Here is a 23,027-nt window from a genome sequence, read left to right as displayed (position 1 = left end):
TTGTAGTTTCAATGTTAAACTAAGATCTATCTGTAACAACTATAGGTCTATATGTGAGAAATGGGGAATGTGGAATCTACAATATTTCGATTGTCTCAGTTCATGTATAATCTAAGACACTGCCATCAGCTGTTTAAGTTCTTCGCAGACTGTTTTGGAAAAATATGAAGTATTTTGTTTGACTTTATTAATTATTAATACATTCTTTAAAAATGGGTGAAATTTTTAATAAGTTCTAATTCCGAAAATTCCTTTGAGCAATAAAAATTTCCGCGTAAAACAAGTCCTGTTTTACTCTTTAACAATTAAAATTAAACCGTCATAAAAGTTCTTTTATTTTCAATACTTCACGCCTTCTTTGTTTCGATACTTTATTTCAAAAGTTATTGTAACATCAATTCTTTATCATAATATCATTTATTATTTGTCATTACTTTCATTAATACATAGTGTTACAGCTATACATTATTTTAAAAATTTTGCAGTATTAATAAATGACTTATTAAAAACGAAACTTGCCTAAATGCGACATAATTTCTTACCAGTAAATAAAGACTACTATTTTATATTTTAATACCAGAAGACACTTCCGAGAATATGTAAACTTTGTTACATTTCATTAAATGGTGCACTATTTAAAATTAAAGATTAGGTCTGATCTAGGGCACGAAATTTTGGGAGCCCACTCAAATTTTTTTTTAAACTTTTGAGCAGGGACCGATCAAGACAAGTTCAGGCCCAAGGCCCAGCAAATTTTCCGGGTCCCTTAGAAAATATTTTGAAATTAAATTACTGATGAGTAGTCCTAGCAATAAAAAAGAATCTATTGAACTGCAATGTTCAAGAGACACATTCTAAGAAATTTTGAAAGCAGACAAATGAAGATTATTTTTCGAAGATAAAGTTTACGTATCTATAAATTAAAGCAAAATATAACACAACAAAACGATGCTCTGTCAAAATAAAAATAGTTTGGAGAAACAAACAATTAAAATTAGTGATTTTTGCTAAAAGTCACTAATTAGCTGAATTGCTTTTTATTGTGAGCTGTAATCATTTTTTTATTTAGTGCTTAAACGAACCCAAAGCTAGCCCATCTTTTATTAGACTTTTTACTAATTTCTGAGGCCTCTCAGAAATTGTGGGCCCTAGTCCCATATACCTATTGAGCCTAGGCGATATTCAGCAGGGCCTGATTACCGAAAAGGCACAGGAAGCAAGTGCTTCCCCTGTAAAATTCTAGGGGGAGGGGCTAAAATGACTGAAATTAAGGGCCCAATTTCTTATTTTTTGCAATAAAAAAATGATAAGAAGAAAAAAATATCACACATGAAACAAAAATATTTTTTGTTTCATGTTTGAAAATTATTTGGTATGATTTTTCTGGTGCAGTAACAATAATTTATGCTGAATTAGAATTTTGTGTTGTTTTGCCGCTAGTGAACAAATTGGCGTAAAAAAAGAGACTAATCTTGCAAAGAACCCTTCGTATAACAACAAGTAATTTCATAATTTAATTTAGTGAAATATTTAAATTTTGTTAACATATGTGCTAGCTACTCCCTCGTGTTTTTGTTACTATGAAGCACGTAAAGAAGGGTCCTACATGATTGCATAAGATCTCTGTATTCCTTTCTAAGGTTCTAATACTAGTTTTCACATGGTTCTTGTCTCTTTAAAATGTACTGTTTATGGGCGTTGGGCGAAAAATATCAAAAGTTTCTTTTGCTCATGTTAGGTGTTAAGAATATTCGTATCCAGAAGCGCTCCAGCAGCGCCCCCTATGTAACTGGGATTAATGAAAATTATTATGTCTTGAGTGTCTGTGTTAATATGTATGTGTTTGTGTTGCGTCCCAATAAATGTTTCTAAAAGTAACAATTCGTTTGTCAATTCGAAAGTAATTAGTTTCGTAACAGAAAATTGATGCATCGTCCGTGGAAGCCCATGGTTTGTTCGAATAAAAAATTCGTTTGCAAGAAATAAAGAATGACGGCATGTGGGGTATGTTGTTTTGATTTGATACTTATCCATTTCGTATTGTGTTGAAAGTAGTTAAAAGTCATTGCATTGAAATAGTTTCGATTTGGACATTTAATTGTTTCATATTGTGTCGAATTAGGGTTTATGAGTAGGAAATTGTTGAAATGGTAAAATTGTGTTGTTTATGTTTGATATATATACTTTCGTTTTGAATAAGTACTAGTTTGAATAAGTAGTGTTTGTATTTACTGAACCACATATGCTTTAAAAATTGTTTGATTTGGTAGTGCTTATTAATATCTGAAAAGGAATATAAATTTAGTAATGGCTGAAAAGAAAGAGTTGGATAAGTTAAAAAAGCAACGCACCTCGCATAGAGGACAGGTTACTAAACTGATTACAAAAATTAAAACTTGTTTAGATGAGCAGGGAATTGAAATCGATGAGTTCGAAAGTCTGTTGATCCAATTGCAAACCAAAGACGATCAAATCAAATCTTTAGATGTTAAAATCGAAAATCTTTTAGATAATGATGATATTGAATCAGAAATAGAAAAAATTGATGAATATAACGAAGAAATAGTTTTTACTACTGTTAAATTAAAAAACAAAATAAAATCGTTGCAATCGGATAGCGTAATTGAAAATAAATATAATAATGTGCAAGAAAATCCAGCGAATCGTAGCGGAAATATAAGCGCTAAATTGCCTAAATTAAAAATTCAAACTTATTATGGCGATCCATCAGAGTATTTGAATTTCTGGAATCAATATGAAAATTCAATTGACAAAAATCCTTCTCTCTCAGATGTAGAAAAATTTTCATATTTATTTAGTTGTCTTGGTGGTGAGGCACTTTCTTGCATTAAAGGTTTTGCGATAACAGAAAACAACTATAAACCAGCTCTTAAATTAATTCAAGATACATTCGGTCAAAAAGATGTTTTAATTAACGCCCATATGTCTAAACTGTTAAATATGACCCCTTTAAAAATTTCGTCTAATTTACAGGAATTAAAGAATCTTTATTTTAAATGTCAAACTCAAATTCGTTCTCTTGAAAGTTTAGGTGTAAAATCGGAAACGTATAGTGTAATGCTTAGCGCAATTATTTTGAAACTATTTCCCAGTGATCTTATTTTAGAATTTAGTAAAGAGCAAATTTCAAGTACTAATCATGATCTAAATGAATTAATGAGTTTTTTGCATAACGCTATTATCGCCAGAGAGAGGGCTTTTCACTTGCAGCAGTCTGCGATTTCCCCCCCTTCGCCTCGCCAGGCGTCGAATTTCCATTCAAAACAAATTTCTCGTAAATATAACGGAGGCTCTTGGAATCGGAATAAATTTATATCCTCTGCGAATGAATTGCTGACTAATGCAGCTTCAAATGGTTGTATATTTTGTAATCAAAATCATTTGAGTTCTTTATGTGAGAATTTGAAAGCTCAAAATAAAAGAGAGAAATTATTACGCGAAAGAAGATGCTTATTATGTTGTAATGTTAATTGTTTTGTTAAAAATTGTAAAGGCCCCGCTTGTTCTTTTTGTAATGGTAGACATGCGCGTGCAATATGTTTTAAACTAGAAAACTCTAAAAAGGATAAGGATGAGTCGAAGAAAAACCAAAATGAAGAGAAAAAATTAAATGAAATTGTATCCACTTCTTCGAATCACATAGGGAATAAAAATGGAGGAATTTTGTTGCAATGTGTAAAGGTAGAAATTGTTGGCACTAATTCTTCGGATTTAATATTTTCGTTGTTTGATAATGGCTCTGAACGGACTTTTGTTAAAAAATGTGTTTCCGAAAGATTAGGATTAAAGGTTGTAGGGTTAGAAAAATTGAAAATTTATAGTTTTGGCTCTAAGAATCCTAAGTTGCAGGTTTGTCGCAAAGTGGAGATTAAGTTGCGAAATATTTTCGAAGGTAACGAAGTCGTGATTGAGGCATTGGAGATAGATGAAATTTCGAGAGCGCCAATTCATGTTCCTGATCAAAGGGTTTGCGCTGAGATGAAGGCCAGGAGACTTAAGTTGACATTTAATACTAATGAGCTGTCCAATGATTGTAGGATCTCATTGTTAGTTGGATCGGATTATTATTGGGATTTGACTAAGAGATTTCAAAGGTTAAATTCATCATTAGTTGCTCTTGAAACAGTTTTTGGATGGTCCCTTCAAGGTAGATGTGAAGGTTCAATTGAGTCCGCATCGGTTAATTTCGTTTTTAGTGAGAATGATTCAATCTCTTCGGAGCTTAGACGATTTTGGGAATTGGAAAGTTTGGGAATTAGAGGTGACGAAATAGAGACTTTAGGTAGCAAAGAACAAGATCTTTTGAGGGAATTTAATGATTCGATTCAGTTTGTTGACAATAGATATTGTGTTAAGTTGCCTTGGATAGAAGGGATGCAAGAAAAGTTGGCGAGCAATAGGGAGGTGGCATTAAAACGTTTTAATAGTTTGGTCAAGAGGTTTAAGAGAGATCCATCTTTGTATAAGGAGTATCGGGAGGTTGTAGACGGTTATCTTAAAGAGGGAATAGTTGAATTGTCAGATGATTTAATTGATGAATCTACGTTTTATTTGCCCCACCATGCTGTCATTCGCGAAGATAAAACAAGTAGTCGCCTCAGAATAGTGTTTGATGGTACAGCTCATGCAGAGGGAGAATACTCACTCAATGATTGTCTTCATACTGGAATGAACTTATATCCTAACTTGTTCGAGCTTTTGTTGCAATTTAGACAAAATGCTATAGCATATACAGCTGATGTTAAACAGGCATATTTACAAATTTTGATAGACTCAGATGATCGACGATTTACCAAATTTTTCTGGATTGAAGACCTCAATTCAGACAAGCTTTGTGTACTAAACTTCACTAGAGTGCTATTTGGACTTAAACCAAGTCCTTATCTGCTTGCAGCAACTCTTAAGCACCATTTTGAAAGGTGCCAAAATTTATTCCCAGAAACTTGTGAAGTGTTAAGAAATTCGTTCTGGGTCGATGATCTCGTTGGAGGAACTGATAATTTAGAAACTGCTCATAAAATCAGCATCGAAAGTGTAGAGATAATGAAGAAAGCAGGAATGGTGCTTAGAAAATGGCAAACTAACTCGATACCACTCCGTGAGATGTACAAAAGATCTGGCATAGAAACTGATGACTCAAATGGCATAAGTGGAAATGGTGTACCAAGTAAAGTTCTAGGACTGGCTTGGAATCCTGATGAAGATATAATCTTTTTTGACGTCAGCAAGTTGAAAGACATTGCTGTCAATGGTAGCAGTACCAAGCGATTTGTATTACACCTTCTGGGTCGCATCTTCGATCCCATTGGCTACGTTGGTCCTTTCATTATGAAACTGAAAATTCTTATCCAAGAATTGTGGGCTGCTAATATTGACTGGGATATTGAACTTCCACCTTTACTGGACTACAAGTGGCAGTTGTGGTGCAGTGAAATCGAACATTTGAACGAGATATTCATTCCTAGACATTATTTTTCAGGATTAACTTTATGTGATTTTATTTCATTTGATATTCATTCTTTTTCAGATGCTTCCATGAATGCCTATGGCTGTGTGATCTATTTAAGAGGAATTACTCGAGAAAATCGAGTGATTACTAGCTTTGTATGTTCCAAGAGTAGGGTTGCTCCTATTAAGTCTATCACATTGCCACGTTTAGAGTTGTTAGGATGTTTATTGTCCGCTAGGTTAGTTAAACAAGTTAGTAAATGTTTAAAATTTGAAACTACTCATCACTATTGGACAGACTCAACCATATGCATGTATTGGATTAAGGGAGAGGCCAATAACTACAAAACCTTTGTTAAAAATAGAGTCAATGAAATTCAAAATTTAACTGAACAAACAGAATGGTCTCATTGTCCTGGAAAAGAAAATCCTGCAGATATCCTTTCAAGGGGTATTTCTGCTTCGGACTTAGTCAAAAATTCGTTGTGGTGGTATGGACCACCTTGGTTGAGTCAACCTAGTGAGTTTTGGCCTTGTAAAATTGAAAATGAGAAACCCATTGGAGATTTAGAAGTTAGAAAAGAATGTGAAATAATCTCCCAATGTAAATGTACAGTGTTTGATTCAGAATTTGTATTAGATTTAAATAAATATAGTAACTTAGATAGAGTGTTAAAAACTACAGGACTGGTTAAAAGATTCGTCAACAAGCTCAAAAAATTACCAGTTGAGTTGGGATCTTACACTGCAACTGAGCTCTCAGAAGCTGAGATGGACTGGATAAGGTATGAGCAAAGTCTTGTCTACTCTTCTGAATTGGAATGCATTAAAAATGGTAAACAGGTATCTAAAAAGTCGTCTCTTTATTATTTCGCCCCATTTTTAGATAAAAATAATGTTTTGCGGGTAAGGGGAAGGTTAGAAGAAAGTGAATTTTCAGATAGCGAGATTCATCCAATTCTTTTACCTAAAAAGTCAAAATTTACTGAATTACTAATTTCTAGAGAACATAAAAAAGTTTGTCACGGTGGGGTGTCGGCTACCCTCGCAAAAATTCGCAGTGCATTTTGGATTTCGAAGGGTAGACAAATAGTGAAAAAGGTTTTAAAAACTTGTCTCATTTGTAAAAGGTACTCTTTGAAACCTGCAGAACAAATTACTGCACAATTACCAAAGACTAGAGTTCTTGAAAACCCCCCTTTTACTGTTACTGGAATTGATTTTACTGGTCCAGTCACTGTTCGTTCAGGTAAAAATATTAATCAAAAATCTTATATAACATTGTTTACATGTGCTGTTACAAGGGCTGTTCATATTGAATTAGTCACGGATATGACAACAAAAAACTTAATTTTGTCTTTAAGACGATTTTTGGCGAGAAGGGGAAATTGTAAGGTCATCATTTCGGATAACGCTAAGAGTTTTAAAAATGCAGAAAACATTTTGAAAAGTTTTTCTAAAATTTTGGATGATTCAGAGTTAAACAATTTTGTGGCTTTGCATGAAATAACATGGCAATTTATCCCCCCTCATGCTCCTTGGTGGGGAGGATTTTATGAAAGACTCATGAAGAGTATTAAAGAACCTTTAAGAAAAATTCTCGGTAAATCTTTTCTTAGCTTTGAAGAAATGACGACCATTCTAGCAGAAATTGAATTTGTATTGAACAATAGACCACTTACTTATGTAAGCAATGAGTTAAATGAACCACTACCTCTCACACCATCCCAATTTTTATTTCCTGGACAGGAAATTCTTAGCTATCCAATTCATTTTACAGAAATTTTGAGCAATGAACCCTCGAATAAAGAAAATTTTACTAGACGTAAAATTTACCAAACTAGACTTGTACGTCAAATTTGGCTGAAATGGAAAGCTAATTATTTAATGCAATTAAGAAATGCACACAAATTCGTTAATCCCTTACCAGAAAAGGATCTGAAGGTAGGGGACGTAGTATTGCTCGAAGGAATAACGAAATCTAAATTTTTGTGGCCCCTTGGCATTATTGAAGAAGTAATTATTGACCGAGATGGGCATATTAGATCATGCATTATCAAAACATCTAAAGGTCAGTATAAACGACCAATTCAGTTAATTTACCCCCTTGAAATAAATTAATACTAAAAGGTTTCATGTATCATTGCCTATATTATCCTTGTGTCATTATAATGTTTTTTCTTTCTTTATATTTTGTATTTGCATATAATAGTTTGTAGTAATGTACTCTTAACAGAGTACAGGTGGGGTGTGTTAAGAATATTCGTATCCAGAAGCGCTCCAGCAGCGCCCCCTATGTAACTGGGATTAATGAAAATTATTATGTCTTGAGTGTCTGTGTTAATATGTATGTGTTTGTGTTGCGTCCCAATAAATGTTTCTAAAAGTAACAATTCGTTTGTCAATTCGAAAGTAATTAGTTTCGTAACATTAGGAGGGGGCTAAAATCCTATTATGCTTCCCCTATTTTCAGAGGTTAATCGGGCCCTGATAATCAGGCCCTGCTTTTGAGAAGTTTAGCAAAAACAATTTTCTCTCTCTCCCCCCATCCATCCAACCTCTCTCACTCCTAAAAAAAATATTTTTAGTTTTCAAAATTTTATGATAAAATCCCTGGTTAGGGTGTTGATAATGGCTTACTACATAGATAATGGCTTACCACAAAAAAACAAACCATCTAATATTATTATACTTGGAGTGTTTACAATAAAATACGCTCTTTCAATCTAACTTTCAACGTAACAAACAACAAATGAATTCGGAGGACTCCGCAAGCTTGCTATGAAGCTATTCAAAAAACAACAAAAGGTACTATTTTTCACAAACATAGTCAAATATTGGATAACACTCAAAGCATGACTACAGGACTTTATGTTCTTATATTAATTTTATTAAATTTGTTTTAGGCTCAGGACCTGTTCGAATTTTTAAAATACAGAAAACTCTATGGTAAAATTACGCAGAAGTGTAAACAAGAATAACAATAATAAATCTTCCAGAATATCAAGCCTGTTTACACAACACCACGTAAACATATATGCTTACGCTTATGAGGCCACTTATGTTATAACAATTTGTATTATGCCAGCTAATGTTGTAACATAAGCGGAGAGATACACCGGAAGTTTTCTGCGAAAAATATCTTCATAACCTGTTAAGACAAATCGCGAAATGGTTCTCATGCGAATTTCAAAGTATCAAAATGGCAACAAAGTTTTTAAAAAAATCAAGAGTCATAGGGAATTAGAGGATATATTTATTTTCGTTAGTCCTTTTTCATAATTGGATGGTGTTTTCAATATAAATATAAACAGCAACTATCTCCAGTTCCTGACTTGCTTTACTTCCATTCAGAAAGTATAGAGCTGTTTACTACAGCTTATTCAGCAAGCCGAATTTTAAAGCAGGTAATTTTGTTTTTAATGGATGGTGTTTTCAATACAAATGTGAACAATAACAATGTCTAACTTGATCTGCTCTACTTCCGGTTAGAAAGTATACAGCTGCTTACTACAGCTTATTCTGTGTGGCGATATTTTCGAACAGATAATTTGTTTTTAAGAAAAGAAAATAATTAAATCGATTTTAAGCTCAAATAGGCTGTATTTCATAAGATATTAATGATATAAAGTAATTCTGGTTACTTTGCAGCGAAAATTTGCTTTATTCATTTAAACATATATTGAATATACGTATATTAAACTAAATGTATATTAATTGGGCCAGGTATTATATTACTTAGGAACAGTGTTCCCTACCAAAGGAAATAATTATAGACCCACTAGGGGGTACACAATATGGCCCTGTATTTTACTATATATGTATATCTAAAATAAGTGTTCTGAAAAGCTTAAAATGAGGAAATTCGCCTTCTAAAAAGCTTAAAAAATTCCAAGACATTTTTCAACGTTAACTAACGCAAGGCAAGATATCGGACCTTAATATTGATCCATAATATTTTAATTCGACCACGTATTATATTACAGGGTAATAGTGTACCCTACCGCAGGAAATAATTATAGACCCCATAGGGGGTACACAATGTATATTTAAAATAGTGCATTGAAACAAGGAAATTCGAAGACACTTTTCAATGTTAACAAACGGCACGATATCTGCCCCTAATATTAACTTATAATATTTTAATTTGGCCACGTGTTCTATTACCTAGGAATAGTGTACCCTACCAAAGGAAATAATTATAGACCCACAGTGGGTACACAACGTGACCCTAAAGTTTACTATGTATGTATATCTAAAATAGAGTTGTGTGAAGCTTTAAACTATATTTAGATAGAACTAGCTTTTTTGGCAGTTCTGATACGTCCTATTTTATTTGCTTATTGCTGTTTGTTCTTGGTGCCAGTCGTGCTCCGTTAATAATCCAGTTTTAATATTGTTCGAGCAGCGAGATTATGTTCATTTTGCAAATTATCATTCAGGTTTAAATTTCGATTGTTGTTGTTGTTAATTTACGTCGCACTAGAGCTGCACAATGGGCTATTGGCGACGGTCTGGGAAACATCCCGGAGGATGATCCGAAGGCATGCCATCACAATTTTTGATCCTCTGCGGAGGGGATGGCACCCCCGTTTCGGTAGCCCAACGACCTGCACGCGAAGTCGAGCACTTTACGGTAGCACAGTTTAACGAGGACCAATACCGCACACCGTCGGTCCCTACGCAGACTGATCCAAGTGGGTCAACCACCCGCACACTGACTGCAGCCAGTAATGCTTGACTTCGGTGATCTGCTGGGAACCGTGTCTTAACGATCAGTCCACTGCGGGACGTTTAAATTTCGAAGTTGGTATATTATTAACAAGGTAAGGATTGTTTCATATCGATTATTTTTTCAAGTGACAATTCTTATGTTTTAAAGAGACAGGTCTTCAAATGACGATTCGCATAGTGATTCTTCTTTTAAACACAAATAATAAATCAGAAAACAAATACGCGTATACGTCTCAAAACACGATGATCACGAGGGGAGCCAAATAGCATAAAAACACACCAAAAACAGTAACCTGGAAGTATAGGCAGTCAAGACTTTGCTGTACACCCTAGTTTAGAAAGCACCATCCATGTGAAAATGAAAATATTAGAGTTATTTGATACTCGCGTGTAACAAAAGAAATTTCCCCGAAAATCCTAAAATTACTTCATTCGATAATGGATGTTTGAATGAATGTAAAAACTAGCAACTCGGACTAAAAAAAAAAACTAAATAACTCAGTGTACCCTTCCACTTATGCTAGTCCCGCAGTGGACTGATCGTTAAGACACGGTTCCCAGCAGATCACCGAAGTCAAGCATCACTGGCTGCGGTCAGTGTGCGGGTGGGTGACCACTTGGATCAGTCTGCGTAGGGATCGAGGGTGTGCGGTATTGGTCCTCGTTAAACTGTGCCACCGTAAAGTGCTTGACTTCGCGCGCAGGTCGTCGGGCTACCGAAGCGGGGGTGCCATCCCCTCCGCAGAGGATCAAAATTGTGATGGCATGTCTTTGGATCACCCTCCGGGATGTTTCCCAGACCATTGTCAATAGCTCATTGTGCAGCTCTAGTGCGACGTAAATTAACAACAACCACAATCCCTTATGCTATGCTTACGTGTCAGGCTTAATATTCCCGGAAGTTTTATTAATGTCATCTATGTTTAAATGTATGCGTAATTTTACCATTTATAAGAGCTTCCGGTAATTTATAAATTCCAACTGTTTGTGAACCTAAGACAAATTTGAGAAAATTAATATAACAACATTAAAAGTTGTGAGGTTGGCAATGTTTTGAGTTTTATCCCTTATTTGGCTATATTTGTGTAAAATATCTTCGTTAGTTATTTTTTGTGTTACATCTTGCAGGGCATAGCATGCTTGTGGACTCTTCCAATAACATATGTCATTTTTGTTGTAGAAATTTAAATTAAAAAAAGCTTTATAATGCAAACGCTACAAGTATGATAAAATTTGATGGTGCCCTTTTTCAAATTCAAGCGTAGAAATCGATCGGAAACAGTGATCCAGAAGGCCTACGAGGAATTTTGATTCCTAGCGCCATCTATGTTTTATTTTACAGTGTGAATTTGATCAAAGGCGAAGGTATTTGTAAGCTTCAATCTAATACAATCAATGTGTAAATATCTCGGATAATATTATCAACTGCTTCCAGTCTTCATCTCATTCCGCGTATGTTTTCGTTTATATTTATTGTCAATACTCTGATGAAAAAACATAATGAGTAAATATCAGTAATTTATTATTATTCTATTTTATGTTTGACCTAAAATATTTTTCATTTGTTATTTTTAACATAACCACGACAAGAATAAATGTACCCAACACTTTTTGATTGAGATCGCCTTCAGTAAGAGCTTTTTTGCTGTCACAATTGAGTTTTTTTATTGTAAATTTGATCAGGCGATCTTATCCATTTCGGGGAGCTGTGGGAAACGTTCCCTATTCACCTCGTTTTCTAAATGATAAAACAAATTGCTAGTTAAGCGGAAGTAACTTCCGTGCGAACTTCCGCTACATCTACTAATTAAGTGTTCTCTTATCTTCCAAAATAATGTAAAACAACATGATAACAAAGTATTTGCAGTTACTATTGTGATCTTTTCAAGCCTGAGAAAAAGAAATTGTGTAACTATCAACTTTAGGAAGTGGATCCACAGCAAAAATTTATGAAATACATAATTTGTTTTGCGAAGATTCTCTAAAAATGCTTATTCAGTAGAAAATTCATTAAACTGTGATTTTACTGTATGCTTTGTTTGTTTAATCTTTAAAGTTTTCTCTTTTTGATTTTTTATTATTAATTTAATTTTTATTCAACTTTAGGTAGTAGATTTACTAGCCCTTATAGTTCCCCAACAATAAAATCATGTCAAAGAAAAAAACCTTTAAAGGACAGAAACAAAACTGCAGCTTTTAAATGATAATAGTAATCAATGAAAAAATTAGACACTATTTATTCCTGTTTGTTTTGGTGATCTCTAAGGAAAAGTATAGAATTTATTTTCATCTAATGCATAATGCAGTGAAGTGTGCTGCTATATCAGAATCATTCTGCTTTATTTTTGTAATCAGTAATTTAAATACATATTGACTTAATTAAATTAACTTACCCAAAAAACTTAAATGATTGGATAAGATTAAAGTTACTATGTTTATGTTTTTGCTCCTTTCTAGTGAATAAATTAGAAATTACAGAAATTTAGTCGTTGATCCACAACATTAGTAATGAAAAATATTGCTAGTCTGTAAACATTTTCACTAGTCCATTTGCATGTATCTATTAGACTTTGTTTAAAAAAAAGTTAATAAAGTGATTTCAAAGGAAAAATTTCAATACAGAGAATATGAAATATTCACAATTATGACAAAATATGCTATTTTGTGACAATAAAACAAATCATAACTCGAAATCGAAAATTAAAAAGCTAAAACACAAAATTTAAAAATCAAAACACAAATTGAAAATTAAAAATCCATAATAGCATACCATTTCTTTATAACAATGTTGGTTTGGGGGACCATTTACAATTATAATTTTTTGGTGTTCTGAATCAAATTTTTACCACATGTAATTTTGAGCCCTTTGAATTTTAAATTAATTTGATTCTAATAATTTGAATATTTCTAATCGGAAGCTTAAATAACGGGAGAAAAAAAACAAATATAAATATTTTAAATGTGCCTTATTTTAAATCAAAAAACAAAAAAGAATATTTTGAATTTCTTGCACCTGCCCCATCAAATAGTTTAGTTTAATTAGATAAACTGACATAGAAATGTCAAGTTAATTTGAATAAGATTAACCTGTGTCTAGTTAAGCCAGAATTTTTGATTTACAATATTGATGATGTGATGGTTTTAGAACCATTATCATCTTACTATTAAGAATTATATATTATAAAACAGTTTATCCCCATAAATACATTAATACTCTCATTTACTCAACAATACTCATCTGGATTAAAACGTTTGCAGACTTGCAAACTAGATCACATGAAAACCTTCTCTAATAAGTGTTGTACATTATGATTAATTTTTGAATTACATTTATAAAAAAAATTAGCTGTTTTATTTTTTTTAGTACCTAATATTTTTGTTTGTCTTTTTTTTTTTTTAGAATTTGAAAAGTTAAAAGAAGAAAGTCAAGATAGTGTACGACATTGATGCGTAAAAACCTTTTAAAGCAGTGAAAAGTTGAGGTAAAGGAAACTTTGCTATTTGAATTGTCTAGGTAATAATCTTTTTCCTTCTTTTAACTTAAAAGAGGGTTCCATTTATCACATATTAAATGTTTGGTAAAACTTTTTTTCTCTTCTGTATGCTAGAACTTTCATTTTAAATAAGTAATCTTAATTTAGCTTTTACTATATTTTTAGCATATTTATACCAATTTCACCATTTGTTGATCAATAAAACCATTTTAGTTCCTCAATACAAGTTTAAGAATCACTTGAAATTTTCACTTTTTTCAGGAAGCATCAATTGAGTATCAGTTTTTTCATTATCCTATTTCTTCATTATCAACCTCATTTGCAACTCTTTCAAAAATTTAAATCATTCTTTTGACATTGAATATTCTCGTCAATGTTTACAAAGTCATCACTGTTGATAACACTTTTTTCATGTTAAGCAATTCAAATTTGTTAACTTGGAAACGTTATCCTCAGAATTGCATTATCAAACACTTTCCTTTCGACTGATAGGAAACATGGCAATGCCTTCTCAAAAATAAACCTCATATGATGCATAGAAAAGAAAAAAATCATGGTGACACATACCTGTTAGGCCCCAAATCCTATGAAATTGTTGCATTCACAATTGATTATTTGTTAAGAAACTGAATAAATGTTTTATTCATATAAACACCTGGATGATTAGATTTTTTTTCTCCAACCTAGATGCATTAACATAACTGCCAAGTCTCTTGTTTAACGAAAACTCCTGTAATTTATTACTATCTCCTGTTAATCCGTATATTCTCAAATTTCTCCGTATTTGTAGAAATTTTTAAACAAAATGGCGATAATATATCCGCTGATGGCAGAAATACTTATCTTATTCTCCAATAGCTAGTGCTATAGCCGAGACTGCAGTATGTTAAGTGTTAATAGTTTAAGTAATTATAAATGTTTTTTTTTTATTTAATTTAATTATAAATAGGATATTTTTTAGATTAAGATTTATAAGCATATTTTTTAATTCGCTAAATGTGAGTGCTTATATTATTTCCGATTTTTAATTTCTCTTTTTGACTAACATGATTAAGTATGATGTATCAAAACTACTTTACTCGTAGTCTAAAAAATGTCGCTTGTAAAATCTCTGTTATTTTATTTCTCCAATGTTGGCAGGTCTGTATTAAGTACATAATTCAATTGATTAGAAGATAAAAGGAATTTTCAGTGAGGAAGAGGAATTTAAAGTATTTAATGCAACATTCAGGGATGAGATTTTTCCGTTTTTTAGCGGATTTCCGCTTTTTTCACTTTTATCTCTTAAATTTCAGCTTTTTTATCAAAAATTCAGATTTTCTAAAAATTTCATTTTTTTAAATTAGTATTCTGCTTTTTCAGAAAATTCACCGATTTTCAAAAAGGAACAGAAAATTCAATTTACATAGCTACCAATCCTTTCTCATTTTTACTTATTTTACCTATTTTCTCCCCTTTACACGCAGCAGATAAGATTTTCCGAATTTTTTACCCGCCCTCCAGATGGATCCGATTTTCGTAGTTCAAACGACGCTGCTTCTGACAAGCCTTTCAGAGGTCCCAAGCCTGGAATCTACTAATATCTCGATTCTTATTCTCACGATTTTAATATCAAACATATCTTTTCATATTTGCGTGTTGCGATTTATTTACGAGATTTAAAAATCCGATATTGTGATTCGTATTTACGTCTTTTTAAAAAACCTATGTAGCGATTCGTATTGACGCAAGTTTAAAATTCAATGTGTTGATTTGCTCATGCGGTTTATAATATCAAACATTGATTTTCGTATTTATACGTGATTTTAAAATAAGGCATTGAGATTCGCATTCACGCATTCTAAAAGCTATGCATCATAATTCTTATTTATGCAATCTAAAAATTACGCATCATGATTCGTATTTACGCAATCTAAAAATTATGAATCGTGATTTGTATTTACGCGTTTTAAAAATTCTATATCCCAGTTTGTATTTTCTCATTTTCAAAATCGTATATCTAGTTTCATATTCATGTGATTTCAAAATCCATAATTGTTATTTATATTCACGCAATTTTAAGATCAACTCTCGCGATTCTTGTAAGAAGTAAATTTTTTTAAAATTAGTTACTATAAAGGTGACTGTTTTTCTAACGACGATTATTCGTATATGTAAGTGTTACAACATCAGAGAAACTGGAAGGGAATATATTCAAAACTTGCATTCTGTGCTTGCAAAGAAGAAAAAAAAAGGATTTGTCACAAGATGTTTGAAGATGGACTAACGACTAAATATAACAAACATTAAAGATACAGCAAACAAAAGCAATCACTTAAAAAGGGATTTAATTAAAAAAAAAATTTGGAGGAAAAAGAGTTAATTAACTCATCATCAAAATTTTATTTATAATTGCTGTTATTTATGCTATAAAATGCAAAATTCTTATCAAATACGAAACAATTATCTAAACAGTTGCTGATTGTCATGTAATTTTTCAAACTAAAATAGCAATTTTTGTATAGAAAGAAAGTATTGAGGAATGTTATGGAAGGCGTAGATTGCAGAGATCAAGTGCAATAATAACTGTTAAAGATGTAGTCAAGTTTTTAGTCATGGACAACTTTATGTTGGCCTGTCAAGAGTTAAGTCATTTGACAGCCTTTCAGTAATTGCTCCAAGATGCCAAATCTATAATTGTGTTTTCAAAGAAATTCTGAATGCTTAGTGTTAATTTCTTAGAGCTTTGCAGAAAAAAATGTTTTTTGGAAAAAAATTTAATTGAAAGTTCTATTGGCAGTAGGCAAGGGGAACTGACAAAATCAAAACACCCCGATTAGAAATGCAGCATGGCGACCTCCACGTGGTATTTCTCGGGTGATGCTAACAGCCATGCATTTTAATTTATTGTATGTAAAACATCCTTATTTTGTTCTAAAATGCTATGTACTTTATCACAAATGTTAATTAATATAGAAATTGATTTCAATAATGCTGATTACCAAAAAATATTTCATTTGGCGATAAAACAAATTTTTGTGTTCTTGAAAATGAAAGACTTTTTGAGGGTTATTATCTCAGATAATTTATTTTGCTAATATGTTTCTTATTTAGCTAATGTTTTGATTTTTTCACCATGTACAATCTAAATAGCTAATATACTTTTTTAAAAGCAAATAAGAACATTGATAGAATTCTTCTACATAAGTACAATACTATGTCTTTGAATCAAAGACATAGTATTTTATCATCAAAGACTTTGATGATAAAATACTATGTCTTTGATGATAATATACTATGTCTTTGTGCTAGAACATTGTGTTCATTGGCAAGCGAGCGCAGAGAGCCATGGTTCACAGCGTGAACCACATAGCACGTAGCATAGCATTTTGCATAGCATAGCATTTTGCGTAGCAATTCTCGGGGGTTGGCGAGCGTTAGCGAGCAGGGGGCGGAGCCTCCTAGTAAAATAAATAAAATTTGATGCAAATAGTATAGAGAGTTTTAACACAATTTTCATACTTCTTTAGCTTAACTTCTCTATTTTTATAATTTATCCTTTTTCTTTCATAGGTATTTAAATTAAACAGAATAAATAATTATTATTAAAATTTGCTAATATTTTAAATTTAAAAAAAAAGTAAAATCGTTATTTTTAATTTAAAAAAATTTATTCGAAAATTGAGTAAAAAATAGCATAAAAACATTCTTAGCAATAAATAAAAGGAAATATTTTTTTTTCCAATGCCCACCTGGATAATGACATAGGTCATACAGGCACCTGAAGGGCAGATTTGTTGGCGACTCTTTCAGGGACACCATATTAGATTGGCCATTGTTGCTCCCACAGTAAGGGCAGCTAGTTAATGTATAATGTTAGTATATATAATGCTAGTTATGTTAATGTCAGTAGTTTTAATTTGCTAAACCAGGTAGTTTTTCAAGTAATAACTGTCTCTTATGTGAACTGAGGAAAAATATAATTTCCAGCTTTATTTTTTCAATTGGTAATTTTTTTTTTAATGCTGATGACAACCCAAAAAAAATTTATGCTGATGACAACCCAGACTTATTAATATTATGCTGATGACAACCCAAACTTATTAATTTTATGCTGATGACAACCCAAAAAAACTTTTTTATGCTGATGACAGCCCAAACTTAATTTTATGCTGATGACAACCCAAACTTTTAGTATTATGCTGATGACAACCCAAAAATAATTGTATGCTGATGACAACCCAAACTTATTAATTTTATGCTGATGACAGCCCAAACTTATTAATATTATGCTGATGACAACCCAAACTTAATTTTATGCTGATGACAACCCAAACTTATTAATTTTATGCTGATGACAACCCAAACTTATTAATATTATGCTGATGACAACCCAAACTTTTAATATTATGCTGATGACAACCCAAAAAAAATTTTATGCTGATGACAACCCAGACTTATTAATATTATGCTGATGACAACCCAAACTTATTAATTTTATGCTGATGACAACCCAAACTTATTAATATTATGCTGATGACAACCCAAAAATAATTTTTATGCTGATGACAGCCCAAACTTAATTTTATGCTGATGACAACCCAAACTTTTAGTATTATGCTGATGACAACCCAAAAATAATTTTATGCTGATGACAACCCAAACTTATTAATTTTATGCTGATGACAGCCCAAACTTATTAATATTATGCTGATGACAACCCAAACTTAATTTTATGCTGATGACAACCCAGACTTATTAATATTATGCTGATGACAACCCAAACTTATTAATATTATGCTGACGACAACCCAAACTTTTATCATTATGCTGATGACTATTTTTTTGTTCATATACAGCTATAAGTTAGAAATTATCACTGATGTTATCTTTAAAATATGTTATTTTTGATTAAATAATTACAATTTACAATCATATAAAACTAAAATTATTAAATTTATTTAATGAATTAATATTTGAAAATTAAATTAATATTTGAATACGATATTGTGATTCGTATTTACACCTTTTTAAAAACCTATGTAGCGATTCTCGCAAGTTTAAAATTCAATGTCTTGATTTGCTCATGCGGTTTATAATATCAAACATTGATTTTCGTATTTATACGTGATTTTAAAATAAGGCATTAGGATTCTCATTCACGCATTCTAAAAATTACGCATCATGATTCGTATTTACGCGATCTAAAAATTATGAATCGTGATTTGTATTTACACGTTTTAAAAATTCTATATCCCTGTATGTATTTTCTCATTTTCAAAATCATATATCTAGTTTCATATTCATGTGATTTCAAAACCCATAATTGTTATTCATATTCACGCAATTTTAAGATCAACTATCGCGATTCTTGTAAGAAGTAAATTTTTTTTTAATTAGTTACTATAAAGGTGACTGTTTTTCTAACGACGATTATTAGTATATGTAAGTGTTACAACATCAGAGAAACTAGAAGGGAATATATTCAAAACTTACATTCTGTGCTTGCAAAGAAGAAAAAATAGGATTTGTCACAAGATGTTTGAAGATGGACTAACGACTAAATGTAGAAAACATAAAAGATATAGCGAACAAAAGCAATAACTTAAAAAGAGATTTAATTTAATTTGTTTTTGGGGAAAAAGATTACTGATTATTACTGATATATTTGCTATAAATCACATTACAGTATTTATTAAAAGAAATGAAATATTAATGTATATTCTCAGTAGTTTTAATTTGCTAAACCAGGTAGTTTTTCAAGTAATAATTGTCTCTTATGTGAACTGGGGAAAAATATAATTTCCAGATTTATTTTTTCAGGTGGTAATTTTTATTTTCACTAAAAAATGTTAAGTATCAATGTAATAATTTATATAATGATAGATTAGTACACAATTGTATGTCAACACATTATTTATTACCTTAAACTGTTATTATTAAAGGGTTGCGCTTGCGTAAAATTTACTATCGTGGAAATTCAGCTTTTTGGCTAATCTCATCCCTGAACATTTAAACTTGGGATCTCATTATCTGCGCTGTTCGAATGAAAAGAACCAATGATGCCACTGTTCCGAAATATTTCCTGTGAGCAGTTTCATTTTTCTCTCCTCTTGTATAAAGAAAGAGGACTGGAGAATGATTGATTCTTTAGTAATGAAATAGCTCAGCAATATTTTTAGTTTTGGATAAGACATAAGGTTAACATTTGTAAAAAAATGATGAAAAGGTGCTTTTTTAAAAAAAAATTAAAATTTTTTTTCTTCTCAAATTTAGAAAAAGTAGCTTGCAGTTCAAAAAGATTGAAAATAACAAGGCATTAATGACTGTCCGGTTTGTGAAGAGGGTACGTAATAGTTTATTCATAAAAGATTCAGGGGGAATTTTTTTAAAAAAAATTTCTGTAATGAGAGGTTATTAGGAGTGTCTCTTGTAACATGAGATTTTACTGTGTATAATATTTTATTTGTTTTAAATTTGAACTATTAATTGATTAGTTGTTGTTAAACAATTGTACTGCTCAAATTTAGTTTCTCCCATTTTTTTTTTCCAGTTTTCACTTTCTTCATCTGGTTTTGTATAAATCTCTTTCAGTGTTGGTGCTCCACAGGGAGAGCAGGGAAAACCTGACAGATACAGGAATTCAAAAACCACCAAAATTAACAGGGAATTTTCAGTTATTCCTTACAAACTGGGAAAATACAAGGAATTTATTTTCGTCTTTAAAAAAAATGGTGACCACTTAAAGAGCAATCTATGGGATATTTGAGGATGATATTTCAGCTATACTAAACTATTTCATTTACTATAGCTTTATTCAAATATGTTTAGCTTTTCATTTTTTACCCTTAAGTTTTTCCAGCAATTAAAACTAATACAGTTAGCCCAATAAGGCTCATACTAGAGCACAACAAATTGTTCCTGTTAATATATTGTGTATAATACATACAGGGAACAAAAAAACACACACAACACAGTAATAAACACAGGGGATTTTTTTCTCCAAATTTGAGTGGCAGCCCCGTCTTTATTTCAAAATTCATTTACTTCACTTTTACAATGAGCAACTCATATATTACAGAATATTCTGTGTTTCGTTGGTCCCGCAGTGGACTGATCGTAAAGTCGAACACCGAAGTCAGGCATCATTGGCTGCGGTTAGTGTGCGGGTGGGTGACCACTTTGATCAGCCTGCGTTGGGACCGAGGGTGCATGGTATCGATTCTCGTTAAACTGTACTACTGTAAAGTGCTCGACTTCTTGCGCAAGTCGTCAGGCTACCATTGCAAGGTTGCCATCCCCTCTGCAGAGGATCAAATTGAGATGGCATGTCTTCTGATCATCTTCGGGGATGTTTCCTAGACCGTTGCTAATAGCCCATTGTGCAGCTCTAGCGTGACGTAAATAAAGTACCTACCTGTGTTTTGTGTTACATGCATAAACATTGTAAGTCATGATGATACAGTGGCACTCATTTTGTGGAACTGGGATTGTATCTCTGTCTGATGGTGGCTTGAAGCCCACCCAGTTTCAAATTGATAGGTACTACCAGCATGTTTGGAATGTAAAGACGAATTGACCGCAATCCTGTCCACTGATTACAAAATTATGCCTTGATATCCATAATCTCCCTTCCCTGGCCCACAATGAAGTGTTGCTGCAATGCTTTATTTTTGTATTCAAGCATCACAAGAGGGAGGGATAGGTTTTTCTAAAAAAATGCTTTTAAGTTATTAAGAGCCATAATTTTAGGAAGTATAATTTTAGGAAGTATAATAATACATTTTACTACTCTTGGCCTCCACCATATTCTCCTGAACTTGTGCGAAGTGATATACTCTAAAATATTATCCATTGAGTCCCTATAATTCTCAGTAATTTCCATCTCCATCATCTTACTACTCTTAGTCTCCACCATCTTCTCTTGAACTTGTGGGAAGTGATATACTCTAAAATATTACCCATTGAATCCCTATAATTCTCAGTAATTTCTATCTCCATCATCTTACTACTCTTAGTCTCCACCACCTTCTCCTGAACTTGTGGGAAGTGATATACTCTAAAATATTATCCATTAAATCCCTATAATTCTCAGTAATTTCCATCTCCATCATCTTACTACTCTTAGTCTCCACCACCTTCTCCTGAACTTGTGGGAAGTGATATACTCTAAAATATTACCCATTGAATCCCTATAATTCTCAGTAATTTCCATCTCCATCATCTTACTACTCTTAGTCTCCACCATCTTCTCTTGAACTTGTGGGAAGTGATATACTCTAAAATATTACCCATTGAATCCCTATAATTCTCAGTAATTTCCATCTCCATCATCTTACTACTCTTAGTCTCCACCACCTTCTCCTGAACTTGTGGGAAGTGATATACTCTAAAATATTATCCATTAAATCCCTATAATTCTCAGTAATTTCCATCTCCATCATCTTACTACTCTTGGCCTCCACCATCTTCTCCTGAACTTGTGGGAAGTGATATACTCTAAAATATTACCCATTGAATCCCTATAATTCTCAGTAATTTCCATCTCCATCATCTTACTACTCTTAGTCTCCACCATCTTCTCTTGAACTTGTGGGAAGTGATATACTCTAAAATATTACCCATTGAATCCCTATAATTCTCAGTAATTTCCATCTCCATCATCTTACTACTCTTAGTCTCCACCACCTTCTCCTGAACTTGTGGGAAGTGATATACTCTAAAATATTATCCATTAAATCCCTATAATTCTCAGTAATTTCCATCTAAGTGATATACTCTAAAATATTATCCATTGAATCCCTATAATTCTCAGCAATCTTCATTATTTTACTACTCTTAGTCCCCGCCATCTTCTCCTGAACTTGTGGGAAGTGATATACTCTAAAATATTATCCATTGAATCCCTATAATTCTCAGCAATCTTCATTATTTTACTACTCTTAGTCCCCGCCATCTTCTCCTGAACTTGTGGGAAGTGATATACTCTAAAATATTATCCATTGAATCCCTATAATTCTCAGTAATTTCCATCTCCATCATTTCAGTACTCTTAGTTTCCACTATCTTCTCTTGAACTTGTGGGAAGTGATATACTCTAAAATATTATCCATTGAATCCCTATAATTCTCAGCAATCTTCATTATTTTACTACTCTTAGTCCCCGCCATCTTCCCCTGAACTTGTGGGAAGTGATATACTCTAAAATATTATCCATTGAATCCCTATAATTCTCAGTAATTTCCATCTCCATTATTTCAGTACTCTTAGTTTCCACTATCTTCTCTTGAACTTGTGGGAAGTGATATACTCTAAAATATTATCCATTGAATCCCTATAATTCTCAGCAAT

At 32.2% G+C, this 23,027-nt stretch overlaps 2 protein-coding genes across 14 annotated transcripts in view; both read left to right on the top strand.

Annotated features, from left to right (window-relative positions):
- Positions 1–2,307: 2,307 nt before the first annotated feature.
- Positions 2,308–8,422, top strand: LOC147808268 (uncharacterized). The gene is made up of 3 exons (XM_087166959.1): positions 2,308–2,437; positions 3,515–6,718; positions 8,376–8,422. Exons 1-3 carry the CDS (start codon positions 2,308–2,310, stop codon positions 8,420–8,422), a joined length of 3,381 nt encoding a protein of 1,126 aa, XP_087023085.1.
- Positions 8,423–11,553: 3,131 nt separating this feature from the next.
- The window catches only part of Ipp (inositol polyphosphate 1-phosphatase), a 48,502-nt gene continuing 37,028 nt past the window's right edge, over positions 11,554–23,027 (top strand). For 2 of the 13 annotated variants that reach the window (XM_043055055.3, XM_087166436.1), the window contains exons 1-3: positions 11,581–11,707; positions 13,604–13,685; positions 19,953–20,022. The gene's annotated coding sequence lies outside the window, so the exon portion shown is untranslated. Of the gene's footprint in view, positions 11,708–11,781; positions 11,834–12,003; positions 12,232–13,603; positions 13,718–19,952; positions 20,023–23,027 lie in introns of those variants that run through there. The other 11 variants (XM_016051820.5, XM_016051822.5, XM_016051821.5 and 8 more) reach the window with 9 other exon arrangements.

Source organism: Parasteatoda tepidariorum, chromosome 6 (assembly GCF_982258835.1).
Source record: "Parasteatoda tepidariorum strain Cologne lab strain chromosome 6, Ptep-v5.0, whole genome shotgun sequence".
In the NCBI taxonomy this organism is placed as follows: Eukaryota; Metazoa; Arthropoda; class Arachnida; order Araneae; family Theridiidae; genus Parasteatoda; species Parasteatoda tepidariorum.
The sequence above is the reverse complement of the archived record's forward strand: the minus strand, read 5'-3'. Positions and strand labels throughout refer to the sequence as shown.